Source organism: Poecilia mexicana, unplaced genomic scaffold (genome assembly GCF_051168715.1).
Source record: "Poecilia mexicana isolate PSO_F unplaced genomic scaffold, ASM5116871v1 scaffold_14, whole genome shotgun sequence".
In the NCBI taxonomy this organism is placed as follows: domain Eukaryota; kingdom Metazoa; phylum Chordata; class Actinopteri; order Cyprinodontiformes; family Poeciliidae; genus Poecilia; species Poecilia mexicana.
In genome coordinates, this window is record NW_028263383.1 from 656,596 (window position 1) to 683,848 (window position 27,253).

The following is a 27,253-nucleotide window of genomic DNA, read 5'->3' on the forward strand; positions in this document are numbered from 1 at the left end:
CCCGCTAGTGACCTGCAATGACTACACAAGATATGCACCATAACTCTGCAAGGATAAGTGGCTATGGACACTGGCTGGATGGATTTGTGAAATGCATAAAGTGCTTGTAATTGTGTCTCCAATCCAAACAACTTTATATTACAAAAAGTACGAGTGGCTGTTTTTTAAAGCCCTTTTTGTCCAACGAAACTTGCATCTTAAATATTTATGTTTTAGTTGTTCATATTTCCAATAACCCCTACTAAAAAAGTCCATACTTTTTTTTTTTTTGCAAAAGGGACATTGTGGGGCAATATAGGTCTATGTTGGTATAAAAGGTGCCAGATCTATCAAGCTTTTCCATGTAAATGACTGGAAGCACCTAAAAGAAACCCAGCCATTTTTGATGTTATCGCACCTTCAGTCACAGATGTTTTCATTCCTTTGCCGCTGGAATGTTTTCTCTTGATGATTTAAACAGTAGCGTGTCATTTCCTGTAACGTTTCCCCCACCCTCCCCTGTGTGTGTGTTGACTTTTCATCTTAGGAGCAGGTTGTGGGAGAGCGTTGGGAGGTGTAGAGCCGAGAACCGTTTTTATAACCAGTGTGACTTTATTTCCCAGATTGCACCGCGCACAGTGATGTTCCCAACAGCTGACAGTCGGTGAAGCCTCTGCCAGAGCTGTCCGTGGAAGCTCGTGAAGCCTTCTCCTCGGAAGCCCACGTAGACTGGACACACAAGCCGAACGTTTGCGGAATCAAGACTGCCTAACATAGTTTTTGGGAAACATTCTTTTTTTTTTCTTTTAAGTTTTATTTCTTATTTTAATAGTCCAGCATTGGCAGCCGGGGACAATTGCTGTCAGCTAACTTCCACAATAGGTCGCTGCGTCGCTGGACTGCCGCTTTATGTTTTATCCGAGCTCAGCGGTTTGACTCCAGCCCTTCCCTCTCCAGCCGTGCCCCAATGCTGAGGAATGGATAGCGTGTCTGCTAACGGTGGGAAGATGGTCGAGAGTGATGAGCAGCAGCCGGAGAGGCACAGCGGCGGTGGCGCAGCGATGGCCGCGCTCCATCAGTGCGAGCTCATCCAGAATATGATTGATATCTCCATCTCCAGTTTACAGGGGCTACGGACCAAATGCGCCGCGTCCAACGACCTCACGCAGCAAGAAATACGCACTTTGGAGGTAAAGAGATGTGTCGCTGCCATAACAAGCTGTGTGGTTTAAACTGCGGAGTCATGATGCAACGACGCTATGTCCGACTGAGTACGGGCTGCAAGCGACACTATGTCAGCGAGCTGAGCACGTTTTTTCTTATCGCTCACACCGTGCGACTATAGGTCTTATGGCTTGAGGTGGCGACTATTAAATTGGGCTAATTGTATCTGGAAGGTTCTCAAACGACTTAGACCCGTTTGGCTGTAGCTCCGGCTATTTGCGTGACCTTCTGTTTTTTTTTTTTATTTGTGATAGTTCGCAGCACCGTGCCGTGCAGCTGCATCCATCCAGCTTGGCCTAATGGCACACATTCAATAATCTGATACAGCTTTCATCTGTATGCAGCTCAGAGCTGGATTTTTCTCTCTTTTTTTTGTGCTTGTGCAACCGGCCTGTCAAAACAAATAACAAGAGAGCAATCCTAGCCTCTCATGACTTGTCCTGTGTGTTTAGAGAAAATGTGGAAAGGGAGGGCTGAAGTTCATTTGCATCGAGATACTGATTCAGTTGCCTTGTCGGGAAGATTTGACTGTGTTTTTGCCCCCAAGGCATTTGGTTTGCAGGACAGCCTATATATGGTGAGTTGAACGCAGCACATTTAATGTCCCAGTCTGTTAGCTTTATCTTTTGTAGGGCAGATGTACAGGCGAGGGGTCAGCAGAGTTCACAACCCAAGCAGGAGCTCCCACTAAATGAAATCTATACAGTTCCACAAAACCAACCTGACACCTTTTTAAAATTATTTTTAAAGACAATTTATCAATTTTCAAAATTACCTGATAACACTTGTTATATGGCTATAGTTAACCAGGTGCTACATTTTCAGGTTTTAGAACAAAAGAAACCCCAGTCCATTAATGTTCCACATAGAAGCAATGTGACAAAAAAGAATGCAATCTGCATCCCAATGGTGTGGAAATAGTCTAAACAAACAAAAAAAGTCCCATTTGAGCCATTAGTGTACTTTTGAAAATAACCTATCCAGGAACTCCACTTTTGTGCTACTTTTATGCTAAAAACACAGAGTTCTACTCTATTTTTTCTGCTAAAGTTAGGTTCCAAACCCCTGATATAGCCTAACTGTAAAACATGTGCTTAACTGATTAGATTTAAGTTGGCTAAATATTGGGAAAATACATAAAGTGGGCTGTAGTTTTGTGTTACTGCTGCTTCACTGGATGCTTCTACCTATCATATCTAAGACTAACCTACTTTGTTTCATTGTATACTTGGTGAAAAATGTCGCAAGAGAGTTGATTTTTTTGCCCATAGACTGCTGGAGATGGGCACTAGCCACGCAGTGACCCTGCAATAATAAACCAGGTATAAGCTATAGAGAGTGGATGGATGGGACTTATGCTAATGGCTTGATTTGTTTGGCCAAGAATAAGACATTGTGCTCCAGTAGTTTTAAGTTTTTAAAATCAGACACACTCCTCAGATTTGTGATTTAGGCTTATAACTAGATCCTACCCCGAGCACCAGCTTGAAATGATGTTACCAGACATAGACAAGGTGCAGTGTTGAACTATTTAGCCAGACTTTCCTGTATCTTCAGTTGAACCTCAGGTTTACAAAAGACCTGAGTTGGATTTCATAGAGACAGAAAAAAACAAAAACCACAAGTCTGATGCACAAAGTATGAACATAAAGTGTAGATAAATGCTTCACATGAGCCAAATTTAGACATAACAGATGAAAATAGCTTTTCTTTGTTCATGGTTTATTCAAGCTATACACCTTAGCTAAAACAAATGTTTAGTCTTGATTGACTGGAGGCTACTAATTATCCATGCTTGTTTTATTTTTGCATAACTGAAATTGTACATTTGTCCCCAACTGGGACATTTAATTTCAATCACACCTTTTAAAAAAAAAAAACGTCTTTTAAGATGCTAAATAATTGTACTTAAAAAAGTCTTTCAGAAAAATATGTACTGAGCTAAAACAATGGAAATTTTTTTTTTTTTTTTTTTTTTTGAGAATATGAAAGTAAACAAGTTTGTTGGTCCTTAAGTGCTTGGCAGACTTTTAAGTGTGAATTTGAAAGGCGCCCTGTGGGAACAAGTTTTAACAGAAAAGCAAGCTAAGTGATTAAATGCAAGGGAAGCCCGGCAACCTCAGCTTGCTTGTGTTTCTAGCTGTTTTCTTAACCTACCCCACATCCACTCCCACTGGCTTTGTGAAGAAGCGGAGCAGAAGAAGCTGAGTGGCTGGTTACATTTTTGCTTCCTGAAGCAAAGTTGTTTGGTTAGCCAATGCAAGCCCGAACTGGTTAATGGAATTATGAAGTCTCGGCCCGTTCAAGTCTACATTCTTCCACTCGTCTTTATCCGTTGTCATTTGTGCCTTGTCAGTGGAACAGGACGTGATCTGGCAGAGTACTTCCTGAGGTATGTTTGTCTCGTAGATACATTTTCCTCACCGGCATTGTTCTGCATGACAATGGACACGCAGTGCCGTTCTCATGTGCTTCTTGAAGACTCTTAAAAACTGTTCTGAGGCTGTGTTTTCTGGGAGGGGGGTGTTTTTGTTCCTCGTATGCGTATGAGGAGTTGTAACAGACTATCGTTGAAATGTGCAAGCAGTGGATGTGGTTATTTTGAGTTTGATTTTGTTGGCTTGTGTGGTCTTGCAAAGTACAGAATTGTATCTTTTTCACGAAGGCTTAGTGTAACTCTAGGCCTTAGTTTTAAAATCTTCACACTCCTGAATTTGATATCAGATCATCAAAGTTCTCATTGACTGCACCTGAAATGCCTAGTGTAGACATGCACTTTGTGGCTAATTGTATAATTTATTGGTGTTTTCTTTGATTTCAACTAAACTATTTCCACTTGACTAAAGTGTCTTCCGATAGATTACCTCTAGAGTGCAGTTCCTTTAGAGACAAGCTGTTAGATGAAGGTTGCGACTCTTGCAAGGTCTAGAATAAAGACAAAATGCAACTGTAAGCAGACTGCACATTATATTGCATATGATTAGCGGTATGTTTAATCATAGCCTGGATTGCAGTTTATGTACTTTCCATTTGTGGATTTTTATCCTTATCTATCTTCTTGTGGTATCTTCACCCAGACAAGTAAGCGAAAATATGTCAGATTGTACATCCCCAGCATATGTTGTTTTTTTTTTATCTTGCATATTTTTTTTCCTCCAGTTTTTAACCACATCACTCTGTATAAACAGTTCTTAGTGAAATTACAGTGATGATAAAATGTCATCTTATTTGACTCAGTCTTTTCTGCACAATAACAAGGAAGGTAACAACTGTTTACATAAGTTAATAACATAAAACTATAGAGGGAGCATCAGAAAAAGGGTTTTAAACACTTGCAAAATTTTGTGAAATGTACACAAACTTCTTGCTGAGAAGCTGTTATCATTGCACCAAAATCTTGTTAATTTGCAAAACATTACCTTTAACTGCTGTCAGTAAAATCCCCCAGTTTGACTCTTTCAGAGTATTTACATAACATTTTAAAATAAAAAATATATGAGATTATCTAATTTCTGTCGTTAAAAATAAAATCATTATATCTTATTTGTACTTAAGTAATGTTAATACTACTATCTGAAACATTTACCATAATAAAAGATTTTATACATGGGTTGAGCAAAAAATGACCACATGGTATATTTAGCAACTGCTTATTGACAGAAAAATATTCCTTTTGCTGTTCTGTTCTTCATAGAATAACACAAGTAGAACAAGATGATATTAGCTGATTAGTTAGCCGGGCTAACTGTGCAAGTAGCCAGCCTAAAGATAGCTGCTTGTCAACTGTAATTTGAAGCTACAGTGTGTAACTTTTACACACAATGCTTTGTTGTTGTTTTTTTTTTTTCTTTACATATTTTTTTGTCTTAGCACTGTTAGTCACACTTGATATTTCCTTCTCAATGTGCTAATAGCGGAGGAACAACTTGCCATTCCAGGAAAACTGTTTATCCGCCGTCACTGGTGGCCTGAGCATTCGCGACAGGCTCCGTTGTGACGAGCTAGATGTAACCTAGAAGAAAGAAAGGTTATAGCTAGCCATTTACTCGGCATGTTTGTAAAGTCTTAGCCAGAGGGAAAGCTAAGAGCTTCTCCCAGGCTCTGATTGGTTGCTTCTGACCGACTGGTGTATTTCTGCGGATGGCTGTAGGAGCACAAGGGGAAGGCAGAAGAGCTTGATTTTTTTTATATAGATTATTTGTCATATTATGCTGTTAGGATATGGAACAAATATGTAGTTTTTTTTTTTTTTTTTTATAAAAGTTATATATTGCAGCTCTAAAACAGCATTGCCTTACAGTGTGACCATATTGGTAGGTTGTACTTCTTTGGTTTCCATGTCATAAATATTCCTCAATTTTTGAAGGAAGGAAAAGTCTCATAAGCTGCATTTCCATTATAAATGTGCACAATATTGATATTCCTCTAAAGTTAAAATAACACAATTTTGCACTTGTAGTACTTGCATTAAATAAAAAAAATACAATTAAAATCACACATGAATAAATTTGTTCAAGCAAAAAGTCATTAATAAACATGCCACACCATCATCCTCCTTCTACTACATCCATTCGTCCTCTTCATCTTTTATGCCAGTAGTAACGTCCAGCTGTAGATCATGTGACTCTTGTGATGCGAAAGAAGTGCTTCCACTAATTTCAATATACCTGAAAATCCTCCTCATCTTAGCGCAAAAACTTTTTATTTTTTAAATTGACATGTTTCCATTCAGCAAATGTATGTTCATAATAATTGTGCAAATGATATTGTAATTTGCATGTTCATATGGTAAATGGCGTTGCACAGTGGGGGAGGCATTGTGTTTCACTATGCTCACCAGGCACTTTCTGTGGCATCTAGTTGAAATGACTTTAAACTTTAGGAACAAAACAAGAGAAAAGATGATATGAGTAAGTGGTAAGTACCTATATCCAACAAAGTCATAATTGGGATCATCATCAAGATATTTAAGAAGTTTGGCAACAATTTCTTTATTTCTGTTGATTGGGGGGGGGCTTGGGTTCCTTTGAAAATCAGCTGCCTTACTTCCTTTGTCTTTACTGCCGCACTGTTTTGCAACTTGCCAACCGACTTTACTTTCACTTCTTGATTTAGCCTTCCCTGAGAATTGTTTTATCACATTCCTTATTTGCCAGAGGCACGACGGTTAACGATAAGTTTTAGGATGAATTCCTGTGCATGTAGATGTAGCTTTTATGTTTGCTGCAAATCTTGAGAACAAGGATGTTCTCTTCCGCTTCACTCTTGAGACTTCTAGCAACTGCTCTTCTTTTGCATATGTTAAAGAGGTTGCATTTATATATAGACATTGTTTTTATATCTCAGTTAGTCAGTCATGATCGTAGCAGGGCAGATGTAATTACTACCAAGGCTGCTAATTCAGACACAGAATTTGCTCGACGTGTCTAAGGTCAGAAGTTGCCTCACTCTGTGGTGCTCAGGGTTATCGTTCCAATATTGCACTGGAGTGCAATCAAGGGCGGCTTGAACTGGCTTTATTCTCTCATCGGGGCGAGCTTTATTGTTCCTCTTGAACCGTATGTGTTTTTTCTGTCTTTGCCTGTGAGAGGATAATGATACTGGCCCCTCTCAAATGGAGTGCTAACTGGTACTTCACTTTTCACATGTTAATCCCACTCAGCTCGGTCTCTGTCTGCCTCTCATGCTGCCTCTGTGTTACTCTTAACTGCAGCTCTTTATACTCCTGGCTGTAGTTTCATCACGTCCTTCAGCACTGCCTCAGCAACTTGCATGTTTTCAAACTACATGATCAAATGCACAGAAATAGCTGCGGTATTTTTACACCTCCCTAAATAAATGTTGTGAGGTATCCTTCAGGAGCTCGTCTTTTTCTTCTTCTTCCTTTTTTCCTGTAATGATCAGCTAACAGCAAAACGCGTCACTCTGTTTTGTCTCCTCATGCTGTTGGGGGGAGAGTTTGCTGTGTGCTCGTCGTGCGAGCTGTTGTGGCTGTGTCTATATTTAGACATCTGTCTTCCTACGCATTTTCAGGGTTGGTTGTTAAATAAGAAAATCAAATGACGCGCAAAGAGGCTCTGCGATAGGAGAGAGCAGGCAGGAAAGGGGAGGGGAGAATCAAAGCCAATCGCCTGGGCCGCCTCCCGTGACATGACAACCGCTGCTTGTGTCGCTGTGTCTGTCAGAGCCGTAGAAGTAGACAGAGGTAGAGACCAGGGTGTAGAGGAAATACAGCTCTGGTGACTATCAGCACTAACCCTGACTCTGTTTCCTTTAGGGTGTTTTTCCCCTCTCTTTTACTGTAATGGAGGTGTAGCCAATAAGAATAGGCTGCATCATGTGAAAAGCAGAATCGTTTGGCCATGTGGGCATGCCATGATCTATTCCTGACCTGACTCAGGATGAGTTGCATTGCATCCTGTAATTTTGAGGCCTGATTTGCTCATTGTGGGCAACCAAGGATCTGCTTGATCTAGCTACAAATCAGTTGAAAGCACATATGTAGTTTTTAGTCCACCGCTAATGTCTTCATAATTTTATCTAAAAAATAAAAAAAAAATCACCATAAACACATGGTGGATGAAGGGAGTGCTAAGCCTAAAGAAATTATAATCTGCATAACAGTGTCTAAAAGTGAAGAGGGGGAAAAAATCCAGCAAAGGCCTGAGATGCGTCATCATGAAGTTGATTTGGAATGACCTCATTTGTATTCTGCAATTGTCCAAGTCTGGACATGAATTTATTATCTACACAGTCAGTTTGATGCATCCTGACCACCCTCTCCCAATCCAGCATCAGCTTGTTCTACTAGCAGCAAGAAGGGAGGAGGAGCAGTCAGCTATTGTCTTTGGCTGTCAGCCACTCATCCCCAACAGACCTTGGCCTTCTGATGACATGACCTCACCATAACTGAATTTGCTGTCCTGGTTTTTTTTTTTTTTTTTCCCTTTTTTTTTTTTAACATCCTCTTTTTTTGTGTTGGCAAAGTTACCATACTGTACTTCCATGATTTCGTTTTTAAATATTGCCCTTAAGGTTAAAATTTGCTTAATCTAACCAGTTACAACCAAAAGCAAGAAAATATTTGAAGAATGAAGTACGACAAAGGATTGTAATAATCTGATTTTCCCATATGGCTAATTTATTAACGGTCTTAAGATATTTAATGGATATCTTTAATGGATTCTTATATTATGCCTTTTACATGGGGTGATACTTATACATATGTATACCAAAATTTTAAGGTTACTCTCAGGGGTGTACTTGCGTGTGAAATCCCTCAGAAAGTCCCAGAGTGACTGCAGTTTGTGACTGCACTAGTAGTGATGCCCTTCCCCCACTAGTTGCTTCACACTTTTTGCTTAGCTGGCCTTTCCCTCATTTAAACGTCACATCCTCCAAGTAGAACATTTTTCTTGTGTCCTGTCCAACTATTATCCTAGGAGTTCTGGATTTCAGTTCGTCGTGAAGTGGGAAAACTTCTGGTCATAACGAATGTCTGTCTTGCTTTTGCAACCTTGAGTATGCAACCAAATTTCGTGGTTCCTCGGGAGAATGTGCAAGTCTTTCCTGTGTGAAAAGCAGAACTGTTTGTGTATCAAAAAAAAAAGTTAGGAAATAATTTTAATAGATAACATTCTTAGGATTGTGTTATCAGCATGTTGTCTTACCACAGTAGGAATAATTGTCAACTTTTCTTGTTGTAGATGGAGCATTCTTGTTTTAAGCTTGGTGTTAATACCGTGACCATGACTCTGTTAGCATACATTGAAGATCTCACGCTTAGTATGCGCGTGTGTGTTTTAGAGTGGGGAGAAAATAAGCTGACCTTCCTATGTAAATATCATTTTTGTGGGGTTGAGCATGGCTGCTCGGTTCTCAGATAGACCATGCTATCCTTGGCAGGTGCACCAAAGTGCCTGTGTCAACAAGAGGCTTGAGAAAACAACCAAGGCGGTGGGATCAGCTCCCCAAGTCTGCTGTGTCAGGCCGGACCGCTGACGGGACTCCTCCCCCTCCGCCCCCTTCCCTGCTCTCCTCTCTGGTGGCTGTCACTCATCTTCTGCACAGCATTAGGCCGTTTCCATGGTGGTGTTTGGCTCGGCTGACAGGTGGGCTCTGACGCCATCTCTCCTCCCCCACCTCCCACCTCCAGGCCAGACGTCAAGTGCTGTTTTCTCCGCTCTGCACCAAAAATAAAATGCAAAGGGGGGGCTGTGATTATGTGCCGGTTTGCTGGTGTGCCCGACTGCGCTTCCAACAGAGCCACGCTCGTTGCCCATATCAGTGCAGGATCTGGGGACTGGTGCTTGTGTAATCCTCATTCATCTCACTGTTCTTTAGGCCCCTGTCAGGCAGAGTGAGAGACGGCACTCAAGCCTCCTCGCCGCACTCTGTGACCTCCGCCGCCGTTTCCTATGGCCGCATTATTTACCGAGAAGTGTTCTTTTAAGCTGTGTTTCACTTGTATGGGAAAATCCCACTGAAATGTTGCTGACGACTCAGAAGCGGGGTTGCTAGGTAACCTGACGTCACTGTGCTGCACTAGTGTATAGGGAGGTAAAGAAGGAGCTCATTAGCCACACTGAGTAAACGCCTCCTGTTGTTTGATCACACCAGGCCAGATATGAGAAACACTACAGCAATCTGAAATATGCAATTAGATCACAGGTAATATGTTTGAATGTGAATTATGAGGGTTAAAATTCATCAGAACTTAACATCGCATTAAAGTTTGTGTTTATCTTTTTTCATCTTGACCAATGAGCTTTCATGGCATTGCCCTTGCAAGCTGTTTGAGAGTAAGGCTTTTTTAGTATTTCCTGTGATTACTTTCAAATGAACTATCTGCAGCTGATAATTGATGAATGAGAGCAGAGCTGAAGATCAGGGTGAGGGTCAACACGTAGAGCAATTACATCCTCTCCACCTTCCTCCTCTCTGTAGCCTTTTCATACTCCAGTTGAGAAGCTTTTATTCGCAGCCTTTTTTTTTTTTCACCACCCAAGGCCACATTTTCCGAGCTGTGCAAGGCTGCGCTGGTTTTCTGTTTGGCTGACAAGTGGATTTGTCACCGGTGTGTTTGAATGTGCGGAGAAAGACGCATATCGCTCACCATTGTTGTGTCCCCCCCCCCCTCCCCCAGACCCTCAAAAGGTACTCGCCGAGATGCAAGCTAGCCGGTGCTGCTCAGCTCATCTGAAGGTGCTGCCTGCTGTAATGGACTCTTTTCAGATAGACAGCGAGATAAGGATACACTATACAGTCATGGTGAGCTGCACAATGCAGGCTGCTGCAAACCAACACCGCGGCGTTCATTGTAATACTCGCAGAACGGACCGCTGCACTTGACATGACAGCATTAAAGTACCACAGGTTTTTCTTTTTTTTTCTTTTTAAAGGCGAGAATAAGACTCCAACAGGATGATTTATATACGCTTTTGAACACAGCGAGGTTCTTATGTCTATTGTCACCTGAAACTTCAGCACAGATTAAAAGTAGATTTGAGTGAAGAACACAGTGATTAGCAGATATGGACTGCCTTGCAAAAGTATTGATACGCCTTTCGTGCCCTTGGTTTTTTTTTTTCTTGTTACAACTACAAATTGGATTGTGTTTTAGCAATAGCGGCAAATTATTGTGAAGTGGGAGAAAAATGATCGATTTCAAAATATTCGTATAATTTCAACCATCCTGTAAAGGCCTCAGTGTTAAATGAATATTTAGGAGAGTGGCTAGAAGAAAGCTGTTGTTCAAAGAAAGTAATTAGAAATTGCTTTCAGAGTTTTCCATACGCCACAGAGGTTTGTATAGTTTACGTTTTTGGTTTATATATGCAGAAAAAAAAATTGACACACCATTCAGATAACTCATGATGGCTGCAGAATCATGATGTGGGGAGTATGTAACTTTTTAAAAAATATATAATTTGTAACGTCGTATATGAGTGGGAATGGAAACTTATATCTTTGAGTGGTTCCTTGATGTGGCTTTATTGAAATTAGAGGAGCATGTGTTGATGGAAAATATCGGTCAGATTTGCGCGTGTCATTTCACACGTCATCAGTGACTCCTCAGTTTTATGCTATCTTTGAAAAAGAACATTTATCTAAAGGGCAAATGACCCTTCAGAGCACAGGGGAAAAAGTGAGCGTTCCCTTCTGACCTGCCCCTCCCCTCTCTGTCATATCCTCTCTGTTGCTCCCTGCAGGTAAAGCTGATGAAATACATCTGTAAACAGCTGCAGTGTAAAAGGAAGGTCCCAGACACGGAGAGGCCCGAGGCCCTGGACAGCTACCCGCGCTTACGGGACTGGCTGCGCACCGTCAACCTGCGACCAGAGCTCATCCAGGTACGCCAAGTCGTTCTGTACGACTGCCAGTCTATTCTGGCTGGTGTAAAGCGGTGTGCTCTGTGTGTGTCACACCAATATGTGTCCAGTGTGTGTACTCTTTGCCCCGTTCTCGTGTGCACGAGGAATGCCTGATCAGTGCTCTAGGATGGAAAAGTGGACCTTATTGTCTGCTCTGCACATCAACCCAAAAATGCCAATTTAAATTTAATAGGGCTTTAAAAATATGGCTTCAGACTAATACAAGGAAAGCCATTGTCAGAGTCCTGTAAAATGTTTGATATTTTCATCTTGACTGCACAATAAGCTAGTGTCCAGCAGGCTGTCGCTCTGAAGTTGATTCCACGGTTGCTGGACTAACAAATGCTTCTTCAAGTGTATAAGGAATGTCCCAAAAGTTAATATTTGTTCAAGCCTCTTGTCTTGATGGAAGCTTTCTGGGACTTGTCCCAGTTTTATTTTGTTGTTGTTTTTTTTTTTAGTTGGTTGGAGTTTTTGATATTTGTACAGGCATTGAAATCTATCCGATTTATTTGACGTTCGGTTTCAACTCGTTTTCTTAACTGAATACATTAACAACTATCCTCCTGATCAGAGCAGGCATGACATTTTTTTTCTTTTAATTAATAACTAGTCTAAACATGAACGTCTAAGATTGCTAAATGAGTCAGAGACCTGTGAAGTGTTTTGTGCAGTTATGGGAAGAAATGATCATTACAGATATAAAATAGGAGTTTGTAATTGTTAAAAAGAAATGTGTAAAGTTCAGATATTCACGAGTACTTTTGCAAGGGGCTGCAGTTTTTCTCCCGGTATAAAAGGTGCTTGTTGATGTCACATAATGCTGTCACGGCATGATGCTGACCCACTTAAAGCGTTGCACATTATCAGACTGAGATTTGTACAGTGCCTCTCCTCGGCTTGTACGATGAGGGCTGCATTATGTAATGGGTGGTCCAAAAATCCTCTGATGGTTTTTACTTTATTTATGGAATCCAGCATCTCTGCTCCCACGCTTCAGCTTACAGGAAGTGAGTCCGTGACAGGCCTGAGTGACTCCTGGTGCCTGCCTTCCTAAATGCTTTCTCTGTGAATTAGTAACATTTATTAACCCAGAGTGGCCTTCTAAATGAAGATTACGAATGCTTCCCCATTTCTGTGGCCGCTTATCAATTTGAGTTGTGTGCACCTGAAGTGTAAAAAGGGCCCATGTTTCCCTACACTTCTTCTGAACAGTAATTACATTTAAAGTGGGAAGATGGATTTACGTAGCTACATTATATAATTTTGTTATGTATTTGAAGGAGAAGCAAGCTCATGGCCACTTTTAATTCTCCCATCTCTCATCCTTGCTGGTGTTTTTTTTTTTTTTTTTTTTTTTTGCACATCCGCCTGTGTGCTCTTCATTTTGCTTACAGTGTACACACGAGTGTGGGAGGTTGCCCTAGTTTTGTGATCAGTGTTTGCCCTCTCAGAGCAAAGGCTTTAACCTGACTGATAAGTGTTTACGCACTTCCTATGTAAAGAAAAAAAAATAACATCCTAAATATGCTGGACAAGGTCCTAAGTGTTGTTTGTATTGCTATTTTTTACCCATATAAAAGAAGCGGTACATATACAGTGTTGCATTGAAGTTGTCGTTCTACAGTTTCTTTGAGTAATTCTTTGCTATAATGGTAAAATACAATAAAATAGGTTGTCGTGCTTGAATAATTTAAAGGTGGTGTTTTGCTGTTGCAAACACTTGTTAGAACCACCAAAATGCGAGTAATTTTCCCTTGAACAAGTCTGATTGATAACTGGTGATTACAGTTTTTTTTTTTCTTCTTTTCACTAATTGCATCAAACTTGAACCTTTTATCTGTCTGTATACACGCCATCAAAGAGCATGTGCTTTGATGCACTTTGTTTTTGAGTTTAATGAAACCAGATGGTTAGGTACGTGTTCTTTAATGCATACAAGCACATAATCCTGTAACCCTTCACTTTCTGTTAGATTCAAATCTTCACTTGCTATTTTTTTTCTAGAGATCATATTTTAATCTCTGTATATCTGAGTAAATCTTGATATTTAAATCAACATGATCAATATCATGATCAATCAATATGATCCATTTTATTGACTCAACCTGAGCCTAATTCTGACTCTAAGAGGAAACCTTAACTCATTTGCACTTGCAGGGCCACTACAAAGTTGCTGAATCTCACAAATCTAGCAAATGGACACTAACAGTTTAACACTGCAACACTACCAGTGTGTCTGTAAAGCATTGCACATTACCCTGTGTGCAAGTCCAGTTCTGGCTATAATTTTGAAAATTCACCACATACTGGACTCATGACTTTGACTTTATCTGTTCTTATTTCCAGGCATTTGGTGATATATGATACTTTGTCTACTTTAGTCTTATCTATGTGTGCCGACTGTTCATTTATTTCATAAAGTAATCTATGTAACGCACGTTTATGAAAACTTTCATCATAAAGACAAAATAGGTCCAATTCATATCCACTTATGTAGAATGTCTGAATTATTTTTAATACTACTTAATCTAAAAATTAAGAATGGACAGAATTGTGTGCAAATCGGACAGGGTTTTATAAAATATAGGAACTGTAAGAATCTGTTTAAATTACAAACTTAGTTTTGTAATATTGTTTCTTTTTTCAGGCCAAGGAGTAGTCTCTCTTTTTTTCCCTCCCGTCCTGTAAATCCCTCTTCTCAGTTATGCATCTAATAATTTGCTGTCATCCTCACTCTGTACCATCACTGACTCCCAGCCATCTGTTTGTTTTCATCCCTTTTCTGCAGGGGGTAGAGACAAAGTTGTCCTTGGACACATTACTGCAGATGACCGGAGCTCAGGTGAGAGATGCGATGAGAAGACTGGGGTCCAGTTCAGAAGAATGTACTAGACTCGGTGCTGCCCTCTCCTGTCTAAAGAGTGCCACTGAATCAGGTATGTTTTATCACTAATGTTGCCCCGTGATTGAACAATCTGTATATAAGCTTTGGGCTTTCTTCTAATTGTGTTTTTTGTTTGTTTTACAGGAGGCGAAATGAAAGAGGATGGTGTTTCCTGGCTGTCTGAGTCCACCAGGAGGGACAGTGGCTCTCTACTAACGGCAGACCAGCTGCCTTTCCTGGGAACTCCCCTGCGCCCCCACAGTCCATCGCCTCTAGCCCGCCCCTCCACCATCCAGTCCACGCCATCCACCCCCTCTGCTACCTTCCATCATCCCCGTTCTGGTTCTGTTTCAGCAGCAGCCACACCGGATGGGCTGGGATCATACGGCCATGGCGACAGTCCCCTCACAGATCTGTTCCCCATGCCTCGGCCACGCACAACCCGCCTCCACGGGCACACCTCCACCCCGCCTGTAACCCCACCCTCAAATAGGCGACAGAAACTGAAGCCCCCTTGCACTCCTCCACCTCCGTCCCGCAAGGTTCTGCATCTGCTCCCCAACATCACTCTGACACGCAGCAAGAGCCACGAGTCCCAGCTTGGCAATCGCATCGAGGATCCCCCCAACAACAAGTAGGTGCCGTTCTCAACTCACCGTCCACGTTAAAATCTGTTAGGTGATGGTGAAATTTCACCGTCGATGACATGTAATTGTTAGCATTCACAGGATGCTAACATGAGATGGCTGTCATGCTGTGGGAAACAATAGTAAAGGAGGAAACCAAACTATGATCCTATCAATGAATTTAAACCTTGAAGTTTGCTTGCATTGAATTAATCACCAAACTATTTTAACATTTTAAATTGTAAATAAATTTGTCTGTTTGGGTATGAGGACATGAACTGAAGATCTAATATGATTAAAAGATTACATTTTTTTTATTGGACGTCCACCAATCAATTTGGAGTCAACCAATTGTCGATCATCTCTAATTGGTGATTGATAAGTCCAATACCTGCATAGCCTATTTTTTTTCCCTGTACATCAACTTCATCTGAACTTTGGTCTTCCCCCACTTTCTGTCCTCAAATAAATTAACCAACAATATACACTTGAATATATATATTTTTTTGAGTTTGGGTACCATGTTTTGATACGTAAATATAAATAATTTCATGATTCCTCCATTTTTTTTTGTGGGGTGGCGGGGGGGGATTTAACCACTACTTAAATGCAATAAACAAGCAATGAACAAGTTTGCTACTTTAAGCAATGAACAAGTTTGGTTAGCATAAGAGGCTAACCACACTAGTTCTGAAGCAGGTTAGACTTCAGCAATCATTTTTCTTTTTTCTTTAATGTGTTTAAACTTCTGAAAAAAAAAAAGACTGAAGTAATCAAAATCGGAATGAGCAGTTTAAACTTTAAACAAAAGCAGAAATCGGTATTGGCCACAAATGCCTTGAAAAACATGTTTATTTTTTCACTGTTTAAAAGTGAGATAAATGGATGCATCTGCATGTATTTTTTTTAAACAAATCTCCCATTTATATTTGAGAATCTCCATTTTAGTTCATATTAAATTCAAATAAATTCTCTATATATTTTATAGAATCTTTAGAATTTTTTCAGGATTCTTTATGGATAAATGATAATGATTCTCTCTCAACACAAATGCTGCTGTTTATTTTTAAGCAATGAACTGAAGTTTAAGTATTAAGTAATATTTAGAAGTAGTTCTAGTTTTAGGAATGATGCATGTCATTTAGCCATTTCTGATGAGTTTGTTGTTGATTCTTATGTCAGCTCATTGGTTAGAGTAGAATTTGGTACAATGTCACCAGTGTGACATATTTGCTTATTGTCTCTCTCTCAAATAATGAATTAGTCTGTTTTAAGACTCGGGCAGAGCTTTGCTTTGATCCCCTCGCCTTCCCTGTGCAGCATCCTTTCACATCCTGCCTGTTGCTCCTTTTTCTCTTACTGTTTGAAGGGAGCTAATCCCAAACAAATTCCCAGAGATTATGAGTCATGTCAAAACAGGAAGCATTTCCTAAATCCTAAATGCTCAGGGGTGGCAGCGCACTCAATCGCTGTTTCCCCCCCACTCCCCACTTGCTCTGTGTTGTGATTGAGTGTAGTTACACAAACAAGCCACAAGATTATCTACAATATCCTGTTGCTTTATGGAATGTTTTATCAAGGGGGGAAAAAATGTTCAAGAGAACTACTGCATTGAGCAGAGATGTGTGTTCAGATACAAAATGTTAGTTTGTTCTTTCCCAGCTGTCTTTCCTCTCGTGTGATTACATGTGCGGCCAGATCACAGGTCTGGCACAGCTTGGTGCTCTTCTTGTGACCTCCATGTGGGTGTTAAGGATGCCACTATTGTCATTGTGCCAGTTCTATTAAGGTGCTCCAGCGTGGCTCCTTGCACAGCTTACATAACCTGCCTCGTGCTGTAAAGAACTCAAGCGACGCTGTAGTGTAGACCTTCAAAGGTGTCACACTACTTGATACCAGTAAAACTGCATCTGCTGATATTATTCTTTTTTTTTTATCTTTTTACCTTTCAGGTGTGGTAAAAAGAACAAATTATTGCTGAACATGCAAGTGAATGGGAATGGATGTGAGGACTCGCCTTCTCGGTATCCAGTCAAGCCCGCACGGACCCCTGGAGGGACGCCAGCTCCCAACACCGCACCTTACACCCTGCCAGGGACACCCACGCTAATTGAGGAGCACAGCATAATTAAGAGTGGGTCATGTGCTTTTTTTTTTTTTCTTAAAATGTCTACAAAAATCTATTCTATGTTAAATGTATTTTCATGTATTTAAGATAAAGACAAAGCAGAACCACCACAGCATATCTTAAGCATGTTGTTGATCTTCCTGTCTTCCATCTGCTTGCCTGCCTAGATAACGTAGCGTTGCACCGCAGCTCCCCAAAAGCAGTCAGGAGGGACATCGGTCTAGCCGTCACGCACAGGTACACCTTTTTGTTGTCCTTTCTCACAAACTTATGTCACTGAAGAAAGTCAGCTGTGTTTCCTACTTGCAAATAGCAATTCAATGCACTGATAGTGCAGGAATGACATGACCTGACTTTGTCATTTGTAGGTTTTCGACCAAGTCCTGGTTATCCCAGACATGTCAAGTGTGTCAGAAGAACATGATGTTTGGTGTTAAATGCAAACACTGTCGGTAAGTCGACAAATAAAATTTGATTTCAAATTTTATTTAAAAATTTTATTTTTATTTGAAATAAAACTGTATTTTATTTTGAAATTTTAAAATTTCACAATAAATTTTTGTAAAAATTTTATTTTTATTTGAAATAATTTTAAAAAGATGGAAGGCAAATAAATACAGTTCAACTATCTTCAAATTACATAAGTATTAATTTTTTTTAAATGGTGCAAAGACAATACATAGAGGGTATCTTGGTTAAAAGCTGATTAAATGAATAAAGGCACAAGAACAAATATCATTTTTGCAGAGAAGATTTCTGTACACACTAGTCAGTTTGTCTGAATAATTGAGATTATTCTAAATGATATGTCATCGCTGGTCTCTGAGTTAATGAGGCCTAATTCATACTTTCTAGTCTGTCTACTGTCTGCTAAACCTGGAAGCGTAATGTAAAGGCCAAACAGTGCAGACAAAGAAAAATTATTTATCAGATCATGTTCGTAAGAAGAAAAAAAATACTAGTATAGAAATTGGGGGGGAAAAAAAAAAAAGTATTACAGCTAAAGTCCAGATACATGCTTTAAAACCAATTTCAGATTGTCAGATACATAAATAAAGTTAACCTTGGTGTATAGCACTGAAGCATAACTGAATAATATGGTTCACCATCTTATTTCTTGGTACATAAATATTCTCTATACTTATCCTATCATTACTTTTCTATTTCTTATTTACTCATCATCCAGTGATGTTTCATTAATTTCAAGAAACATTTTTTAAGTTGGATGTATGCATACAAATATGCAGTTGGAGGAGAACGAAACTTGCACTCACGTGTACTGGAGGAGAAAACAGTGAGCCATCAGTCTCTCATTCAGGCTACTCCATTGTTACTAATTCCAACCAAGCACATTTACATACATGTAACAAAACACACTTGAATCATCTATAGTCTGGCATAAGAGGCTAACCAAACTTGTTCTGAAGCAGGTTAGACTTCCAGTGCAAGTTCATTTCTTTAAAGAAATGCAATAAAGAAACGCGGCAGCTTCATGACCCCAAATAAAACCTTGTGTTGAACTTGAAGTTACCTTAGTAAGCTATTAATCCTGCTTCGTAGTAGAGGGCTGTGATGGCTTGACTTAATCTTGATCTGGACTTGAGGAGCTCTATTGGTGCTAAATGCTAATTGCTACCAAGCTACCCATGTGTTGCCTACTGTCCTTGCAGGTTAAAGTGCCACAACAAATGCACAAAGGAGGCTCCGTCCTGCAGAATCTCCTTTCTACCAAGTAAGTTTTTTTCATGCTTAAAATTTTCCTCCCTACAAATATCAGATATAGGCCCCGTGTGAAAATAATTGTGTTCTGCAGTTGCCAAAATTAGGAGGACCGAGTCTGTTCCTTCTGATATAAACAACCCTGTGGACCGACCACAAGAAGCTCCTCAGTTTGGTACATTACCAAAGGCCATTACAAAAAAGGTAAAGAAATGCTTTAATATACAAAATACCTAACACCTTTTCACATTTGTCTTATTACCACTAACCTCCGTTTGATTTACTTTATGAGAGAGACCAACAAGGACTACCATGTAAATGTGAAATGGAAGTAAAATGATTTTGAACTTTTAATACGATACCCCCAAATACAATCCAACTGTCTCTACAAGTAACCTAATTAATAAATACTATTAAGTCCACCTTTGTGTTAGTTTGCCTCAGCATAATTGCAGCTGTTCTGTTAAGCCCTGAGGGGTTTCCAAGATGCATCTTGTTTTTCCTGCATGCAAAACTTTTATGTGTGACTTCACTTCAACCCCGAATGCATCTAAATATAAGTTAACCCTCTCAGGAAACCCGATAGAAGCTGCAAAACAGTTGAGAATGTGGTTGAGGACAACAACCTTAAGCATACAAAGCTTCAATAAAATGGTTTGCATGAAAGTATATTTATGTGTTTGAATGGTCCAGTTAAAGTCCAATTTATTCTAAAAGCTGCTGTAGCAAGGTGGCTGTGTAAGGTATTCTTGGGGGCATTATGAAAACACAAAACTAAACATTTATTTGTAAAGAAAATTTTAAGCTTATGTTTTCCTGTCCTATGCGCAGCCTTTTTTTTTTAATACGCCACGTAAAAATCTTGGAAAATACATTAAAAATTGCGTTTACATAATCAGTGTGAATACTTATTCAAGGCTATGCAGTTTTTTTTTTATTCCTCTGTTAATAATGCAAGTGCCACTCAAGTGCTAGACTAAGAGGTGTAATTCTCAGTCGTTCCTGTTAAATAAATGCTACATTTTATTTTGTATAAGTGAGAAAACTTTTTTTTTTCCCACTCAGTTCCACCATCTGCTCATTTGTCCTGCTGTAAAGTGGAGCAATGACAGCTCTTTAGCCATTTTTACTGTAATAATGCATTCAGGAAATGAAATCTGGCTCTTATGAGCTCCTTTCGTAATCTACAGTGAAAAGCAGTGATGTACTGATTGAGTAAACTTTGTTTTTCTTGAAACCTGCGTCTCATCAGGATCATCCTCCCGTCATGAACCAGATGGACTCGAGCAGCAACCCATCCTCCACCACTTCATCCACTCCTTCCTCCCCTGCTCCCTTCCAGCAGAGCAATCCTCCGAGTGCCACGCCACCACCTAACCCTTCGCCCAAAGGACACAGAGACAGCCGATTTAACTTTCCAGGTAAACCTGACCGCAAAGCTCCTGACGAACACGTACAAATCCAGAAGCTTAAAGTGATTATTTCTGCTTTTTCAATCCATTTAAGCTCATTTTTTTCCCTTCTTGAATAGTAATAATAATAATGTTAATGGCCTCATGCGCCCTTTTCTCACTCCTGCGGAGACTTTAACACTGATCTGTGCTTTCATGATGGTCTCCTAACCAAAAGCTTCACTAACCCAGGATCTCTCCTGCTATGCTGTCTTTCCCCTCTCCGTATTTTTTCACAAAAGCTGCGTATTATTTTCAGCATAGGCAGCAGTTTATCTTCCCCGGTGAGTTGACTGTCCCATAGTGACACACCGAGTACTTGTTACGCCATCATACCACTCCATAACCATTAGATTCTCGCAGCTCTCTCTTCCTCCTGCATGATGTCTGTGGGGTTGTTAGCTGTAAGTGTAGCCTCCTCCTCTCTCTGGCTCTTAGCTGCATTTTGACACCATCTGCTGGAGACGTTGAAGAATCGCATGATCTGTTTGGTGGGATAGCTATTGAATCATTTAAAGGGTGCTATGCTGTTCTCTGTAGATGTTTGCAGTCCTACAAATGTGTGCTCTGATGTCCTCCAAGACACAGTGTAAGTTGTACTTTACTAGATTTAATTTAAACGTTTAAATATTTATTCTTCAGTTGCACCTCTGATGATGATGTATACATTTTTTTTGCAGCAGTGAGGTAGAACAGTCAGCAGATGATACTCACAATGAGCTGGTTGAGGATGAAGATGAAGAGGTAATGCTACAACATGCTTTTAGATTTAATTTTTTTATCTATATATATGTTTTTTGTGCACAAACCAATCTCTTGCTGCCTGATTTCAGGAAGGGGATGAGAACATTGAGGATGAAGATCCCGAAGCGGAGGGGGAGAATGAAGAGGACGACAGAGATGACCACGGAGGGGAATACGAGGAGGACAGGGAGGGAATGATGGGGAACATCGGCTCAGACGGTGAGTGCGACGAGCTGGATGATCTGCCATGCTCTCGTGGAAACCAGTGGAAGGGCCCCATATCCCGCAAGCCCAGCCAGACGAGCGTGTACCTGCAGGAGTGGGACATTCCCTTTGAGCAGCTGGATCTCGGCGAGCTCATCGGAAAGGTGAGGATTCACCAAAACGGTGTTATCGACGCGAGTGTGAGAAGGTAAATGTCCTGAGTTTTTTTGCGTTTCTGTCGATCAGGGTCGCTGGGGTCGAGTGCACAAGGGTCGGTGGCACGGCGAGGTCGCCATCAGACTTCTTGAGATTGATGGAAACAATCAGGATCATCTGAAGCTCTTTAAGAAGGAGGTGATGAACTACAGACAGACCAGACACGAGAATGTAGTCCTCTTCATGGGGGCTTGCATGGCTCCACCCCACTTAGCCATCATCACCAGGTAAGAGCAGATAAACCAAACGCACCTCAAGTTGGGTCGCTGCTTCATTTGTGTAATCTTTTCCTTCTTTTCCTGCTGTAGTTTCTGTAAAGGAAGGACACTGTACTCAGTTGTCCGGGACACCAAAAATAATTTGGATATCAATAAAACGAGGCAAATCGCTCAGGAGATTGTAAAGGTATTTTGTTTTGTGTCATGTTCAGTGTCACTTCCTGCCAAAACCCTTTTGTTTGTCCTTAGTGCTGTCAATTATTTCTCCTGATACAAAATAATCTAACAAAATAAATACTAATTATGACTTTTATATATTTTTTAAACAAAACTTGATAACAAAGAAATAATACCAAAGTTCTCATGCTTTTATTACATGAAATAACACAGGTGCTTTTTTTTTTTTTTTTACTTAGCAGACAACCCACAGTTATTAACTCAACAGCTGCTTATAGCTCAATACAATAACACCATTTTTAAATGATCTGCACCCTAAAACAAGAGTGTTGTTCGTTAGTTTCCAGTCAGTTACCGTCTAAAGGCAGATGTGTTTCCAATAACTGAATATGTCTGTCTGGTGAGTAAGGGGACAATTTTTGAAACCATCTTTCGGACTGCAGACTGGCAGTGTGCAGCAACTGAATATGAAAGGGAGGGAGGTGCTGCATTACTGCATGTTACTTAGTGAACATGCAGTACCTGAGTGGTTAGTATGACTAGACAGGCACAATATAAATTCAATCCATTTGCCATGCAAAACAATACAAATGTTTTTCCAATCATGTTCTCTGTTTTATTGTTGCTGCTCAAACACTTTATCATAGGGTTAGTCCTGTGTTTTAATTGGACTGGAGATGACTTTAAGGTTTTCACATAATCTTATCTCTCACTATCCGACATAGGGAATGGGCTACCTTCACGCCAAAGGCATCGTTCACAAAGACCTGAAGTCCAAGAATGTTTTCCACGACACCAACAAAGTGGTGATCACGGATTTTGGCTTGTTTGGGATTTCTGGAGTCGTTCAGGAGGGGAGGTGAGGACCGCCACCTTAAAACCTCAAGCTCAGCTGACGTTCTGTTTACACTGCTCTGCTGCTGTTGCCAAGGGAGCCTCAGTGATCTGGAAAACTTGCCGAGGCCTGCAGTGGCAGTCCTGCACCCGCCTCTTGTGCTTGTCAGATAGTCATTGCTGTAAGAAATGGCATGCCTGTAAAGATTTTCTTTTCCTTCTCAGGCGTGAGAATAAACTCAGACTTCCGCACGGTTGGATTTGTTACCTCGCGCCGGAGATTGTGCGTAAAATGTGTCCGGGCAACAATGAGGATCGCCTTCCCTTTTCAACAGCAGCGGACGTGTATGCCTTTGGGTAAGTTGTGTTGAAGCTCTGGAGTCCTGCAGCCTGGTTCTGGGAGTTATGATTAATGTTAGTTACATCACTGCTTTCCTCTTTTTAAGAACAATTTGGTATGAGCTTCAAGCTAGAGACTGGCCAATCACTAACCAGCCTGTTGAAGCCATCATCTGGCAGGTGGGGAGTGGCGAGGGCATAAAGAAGGTTTTGGGGGAGATCAGCCTGGGCAAGGAGGTCACAGTGAGTTGGCAAATTGTGTTTAGACAGTTTAACTTAATGCAGTCAAGAAACCTGTTAAAGCAGTGTATTTTGGTTTTGTTAGGAGATCCTCTCTGCCTGCTGGGCATTTGACCCGAGAGATAGGCCGACCTTCACTCAGCTGGCCGACATGCTGGAGAAGCTGCCCAAACTCAACCGCAGGCTGTCACACCCAGGACACTTCTGGAAGTCTGCAGAGTAGGTATCCCACAGCAGGAGCGGAGGTGAAGACACTGGACATGAAAACACGTGCAGAGATTCTACGTTTTGGTTTTTGTTGTTTTTTTTTTGTTTGTTTGTTTGTTTTTATGGTTTTCCCTGTGGTACAGTGACCTGAGCAGTCATGATTTCTGTCGCCACACTGTATAAACGACACATAACTGGAGCAGAGCTCTGGTCAGACTTGTAGCTGGGGCATAAAACAAAAAACCAAAAAAATAAACATTTGTTAGTATGTTTGTTTTTTAAACTAGTCCATCAGATTCTCTTTGCTTTTGTTTTTTTTAGATAAGCTGTGAACTTTGTGTTTCATAGATGTGTATATACGTCATTTCTTTAGCTTAATTTATTCTTCAAGCAAAGATGTTTCTAAGAGTAGTTTGAGGTGCTTCTATTTTACAATTGCTGAGGTGAAACAGCCACTGTCTATAACGGTTAGGGTATTTCCAAATGCATAGACGTGCTGTCAGGAACAGACTCTGACCGCCAACAGTGATGTAAGATGGAGGACATAATACAGCCCCGTCTTCATTGAAGCTGTGACACAATTAAATGTGAATAATTAGCAACTATTGTGTATTTTAAACAGTAAATTTAAATAATTTATTGTTGTTTAAAACAAGACAACAAATGCTGTAGAAAATGTCTAGATCAGGAATCAGGTATTGGTGGCTTCACTAAGAATTTTCCCAGCATCAATGAAAACAAAAAGATTAACATTTTTATATAACTTTTAAAGCATTTACATTTTACACAATTGCTGAAACATTTAGTAAATTATGTTTATTTAAAATGCAAAAAAAAAAAATAATCAAGAATTACAGGCACACCAGCAGGATTGCATCATCTTTCAATCACTTTTGATTATATTAAGTTGAGCAGTAAAACTTGTCATTAGCATTCAGAGAATTTGGTTCACTCTGGTTGTATCTGCAACGTGTATAAACTCAGCTTTATGGTAATGTTTTTTTTTTTTTTTTTTTTTTTGCTTTTCGTCTTTAATTTGCTTTTTCACACTTTTTGCTTTTGCTTCAAGCACCCCAGAGCTTCACTATACACCTATCTAGGTTTAAAAGACAGGTTTCACACTTTAGGTTAGAATTTTTATAAGCTGAGAAAATACCTTAAAACGGAGAAGTACAAAGTCCTGCTGTCTTAATGAACTTCTCTACCTGTTTAATGTGCTGGATCTTCTCTGACTAATCAAAATGCTCCTGTTCAGCCTGATTCTTTTACTAACCATCTAACATTTCCTTTGCCCTTTTTCTCTCTCCTGTTTTTTCTTTTGTGTGTCTTTTTTTTCTTTTGTCTAATCCAGGTTGTAGCAGCCACTCTGAAACATAAGCAATGCAAAACAAAGCCTGGTTCTGCCTTGCATGCTCCTGGATCCCTAACTGTTACAGGGTTGATCAAAGCATTGCCTCTGCCTGAAACGGGCACCACTTCCACTAATCCCCAGTCCAATCTTCCGTGTCTAACCATTGGCGTATTTCTTGTTTGGAAGAGCGGATCGAGGGACTGAAATACGAAAGATAGGGAGCCCTTTTTTTTTTTTTTGCTTTTCCGTTTTGACACATCTTTAAAATCTCTTTGCCTTTTTCTTTTTTTTTTTTTGCTCGATTCTAAAACATCTGCTGGGCTTGTGAGTCTGGGCGCCTGTGAGACTGACTGTGCCTGCTGATGGCTGCTCACCTTCTCTGTGCTGCTATGATGTGGCTGTTCTCGCTGGGATCCTGACAAAATGGCACTTTTTTTGTTTTTTTCCTCCTCCCTGAAAACACACGAAGCAAAAGGCGCTGCTGGACATAAAACGGCCCCAATCACTGAACGGACAACTTCATTTATCTCTGTTTTTTTTCCCCTCCTGAGGGCTCGACACTTGTCGGACAGGCTGCATGAGTGATGCTCTCAAACCAGCTGCCTTCCGCCTCTACTCCCTCGCTTTTCTTTATGGCTAGTGTGACGGCATGTTGTTCACTAACCCCATGCCCAGACAATATGCACTTTTGTCAAAAAGGAGAAAAAAACAGCAACTTATTTTTGGGCTATATTTTAGTTGCTTTTTTCTTTTGCATGGTGATTTTTGCTGTGTTTTTACAGTTTCTTTTCAGACGAGTCTCAAGGACTGACCAGTGTGATGTGCTCACTTGTATGTCGTCTTTTTTTTTTTTTTTTTTTTGTATAATCTGCTAAATCTCTATTTATGGGACGCATTTGAAAACAAGAACAGGTCAGTGAGAGGTGTGTGTGTGTGTGTTTCTGTGTGTGCTTTACACAGTAAAAAGAAAGCAGGTCAAAACTACACAGGTATAAAACGTAATATCTATTTGGTTGAAGTGCATCAATCAGGAATCTGATGCGAATGTGTCCAAAATCCTCCCATAATTACCTCCTCGGCGCGCTTGTGTACATCGTTTTGTGACTCCTGGCTTCAGTTGGGTTGTTGGTATTTATGTGTTTGTTTTTTCGTTTTTTTTTTTTTTTTTATCTTGTTGGTGCACGTGCAACTGGGTGAGCGTTCAGTGTCGGATTATTTTTTGGTTTTTTTGGAGGGTTTTGTTGTGAGAGATTGCAGTACCTGTGTTCCAAATCCAGTAGTATGTAATGTACATAAATTAATATAAAGCAAATTAACACAGTTCTTCTAAAATTTGTAAAAAATAAAATAAAATAATAATAATAATAATTTTAAAAAAAACATTTTATATGTAAGATACTTCAACATTTTTTTGATTAGGTACTGCTCCGGCTATTTCAGATGTGTAAATATATATTTATATTTTTTCATGTATAAAGCACTGTAAAAAGACTGTACATGTTTTTTTTAGGATGGGCCAATTCATGTTTTTTTATGTTGTTGTAAAGATCCATATTTTTGTATTGCATGTGACTACCATTCTGTACACAGTTTCTGTTTCCATCCATGGAAGACAATAAAATGGGCTTGTCATGTAATAAGTTAACATTGTTTTGTTGTCTTCGATAACGACATTTCCATTTATCAGACACCTAAATAAACATTACCTCCTCGACAAACATATTTATAATTTCATAAATGTGTTAGCATAAAATTGCTAGAGCGCAAAAGGAAATCAAATCTAAACTTTAGTGTGTATACTGTCTTTTTTTTTTTTTTACATATCTTCCTTTCCAGTTATGTACAGACTCGTAGCTCATGATTTGATATTGAAATAAATATAACTAAGCTGACACATAAGTTTATAAAACGACAACAACAAAAAATGGGTTTATCAATAAGTGAGTATAAACAAGCCCAGAAACATGAGCTCACTGGTTGGAGAGTTGTATGGCAGTTTGCCCAGTGAAGCTAAAGTCTGGAGAAATGCCGGATCAGTCGCTTGGAAACGTAAACCGGCACCCCACCCAGTGATCTAAAAGCGCAGTGGCAAAATTTAATAGTCATTGAAGCAATCTGCAGACTTATGAAGTGGCTTGTTTTCCTAAGAGAGGTCAAAGGTGAGTAAAACCATCCCTGTTACACTCCTCAATACAAACATGGGTGTTTCCTTCAATGGTTTAACTGCCAACTACAAGTAATCTCTTCTGTATCCAACTGTGTTGAAACGGAGTCCAATTTTTTAAGTAAATGTTTTCATGGTTAGTGAAAATAAAAACTTCTTTACCTAATGTATA

General features: G+C 40.0%; 1 protein-coding gene and 1 long non-coding RNA gene across 5 annotated transcripts in view; both read left to right on the top strand.

The window, feature by feature from the left end:
* ksr1a (kinase suppressor of ras 1a) lies at positions 1-26,562 on the top strand. Of its 3 annotated transcripts, none has more exons than XM_014970465.2 (20): positions 1-1,169; positions 11,415-11,555; positions 14,368-14,515; positions 14,608-15,097; positions 17,042-17,223; positions 17,385-17,454; positions 17,586-17,669; positions 18,888-18,949; positions 19,031-19,140; positions 20,189-20,357; positions 20,928-20,976; positions 21,068-21,131; positions 21,221-21,499; positions 21,582-21,778; positions 21,860-21,956; positions 22,672-22,805; positions 23,006-23,137; positions 23,227-23,362; positions 23,445-23,578; positions 24,918-26,562. In XM_014970465.2, the coding sequence occupies exons 1-20, from the start codon at positions 957-959 to the stop codon at positions 24,922-24,924; spliced, it is 2,898 nt and encodes a 965-aa protein (XP_014825951.1). In that variant the 5' UTR covers positions 1-956; the 3' UTR covers positions 24,925-26,562. The 3 variants fall into 3 exon arrangements, with proteins under 3 accessions (XP_014825951.1, XP_014825952.1, XP_087868619.1); XM_014970466.2 differs by having other exon boundaries at positions 21,071-21,131; XM_088012493.1 differs by having other exon boundaries at positions 1,042-3,595.
* The window catches only part of LOC148155417 (uncharacterized), a 354,212-nt gene that overhangs the window by 306,369 nt on the left and 20,590 nt on the right, over positions 1-27,253 (top strand). The gene's annotated exons all lie outside the window — the stretch shown is intronic.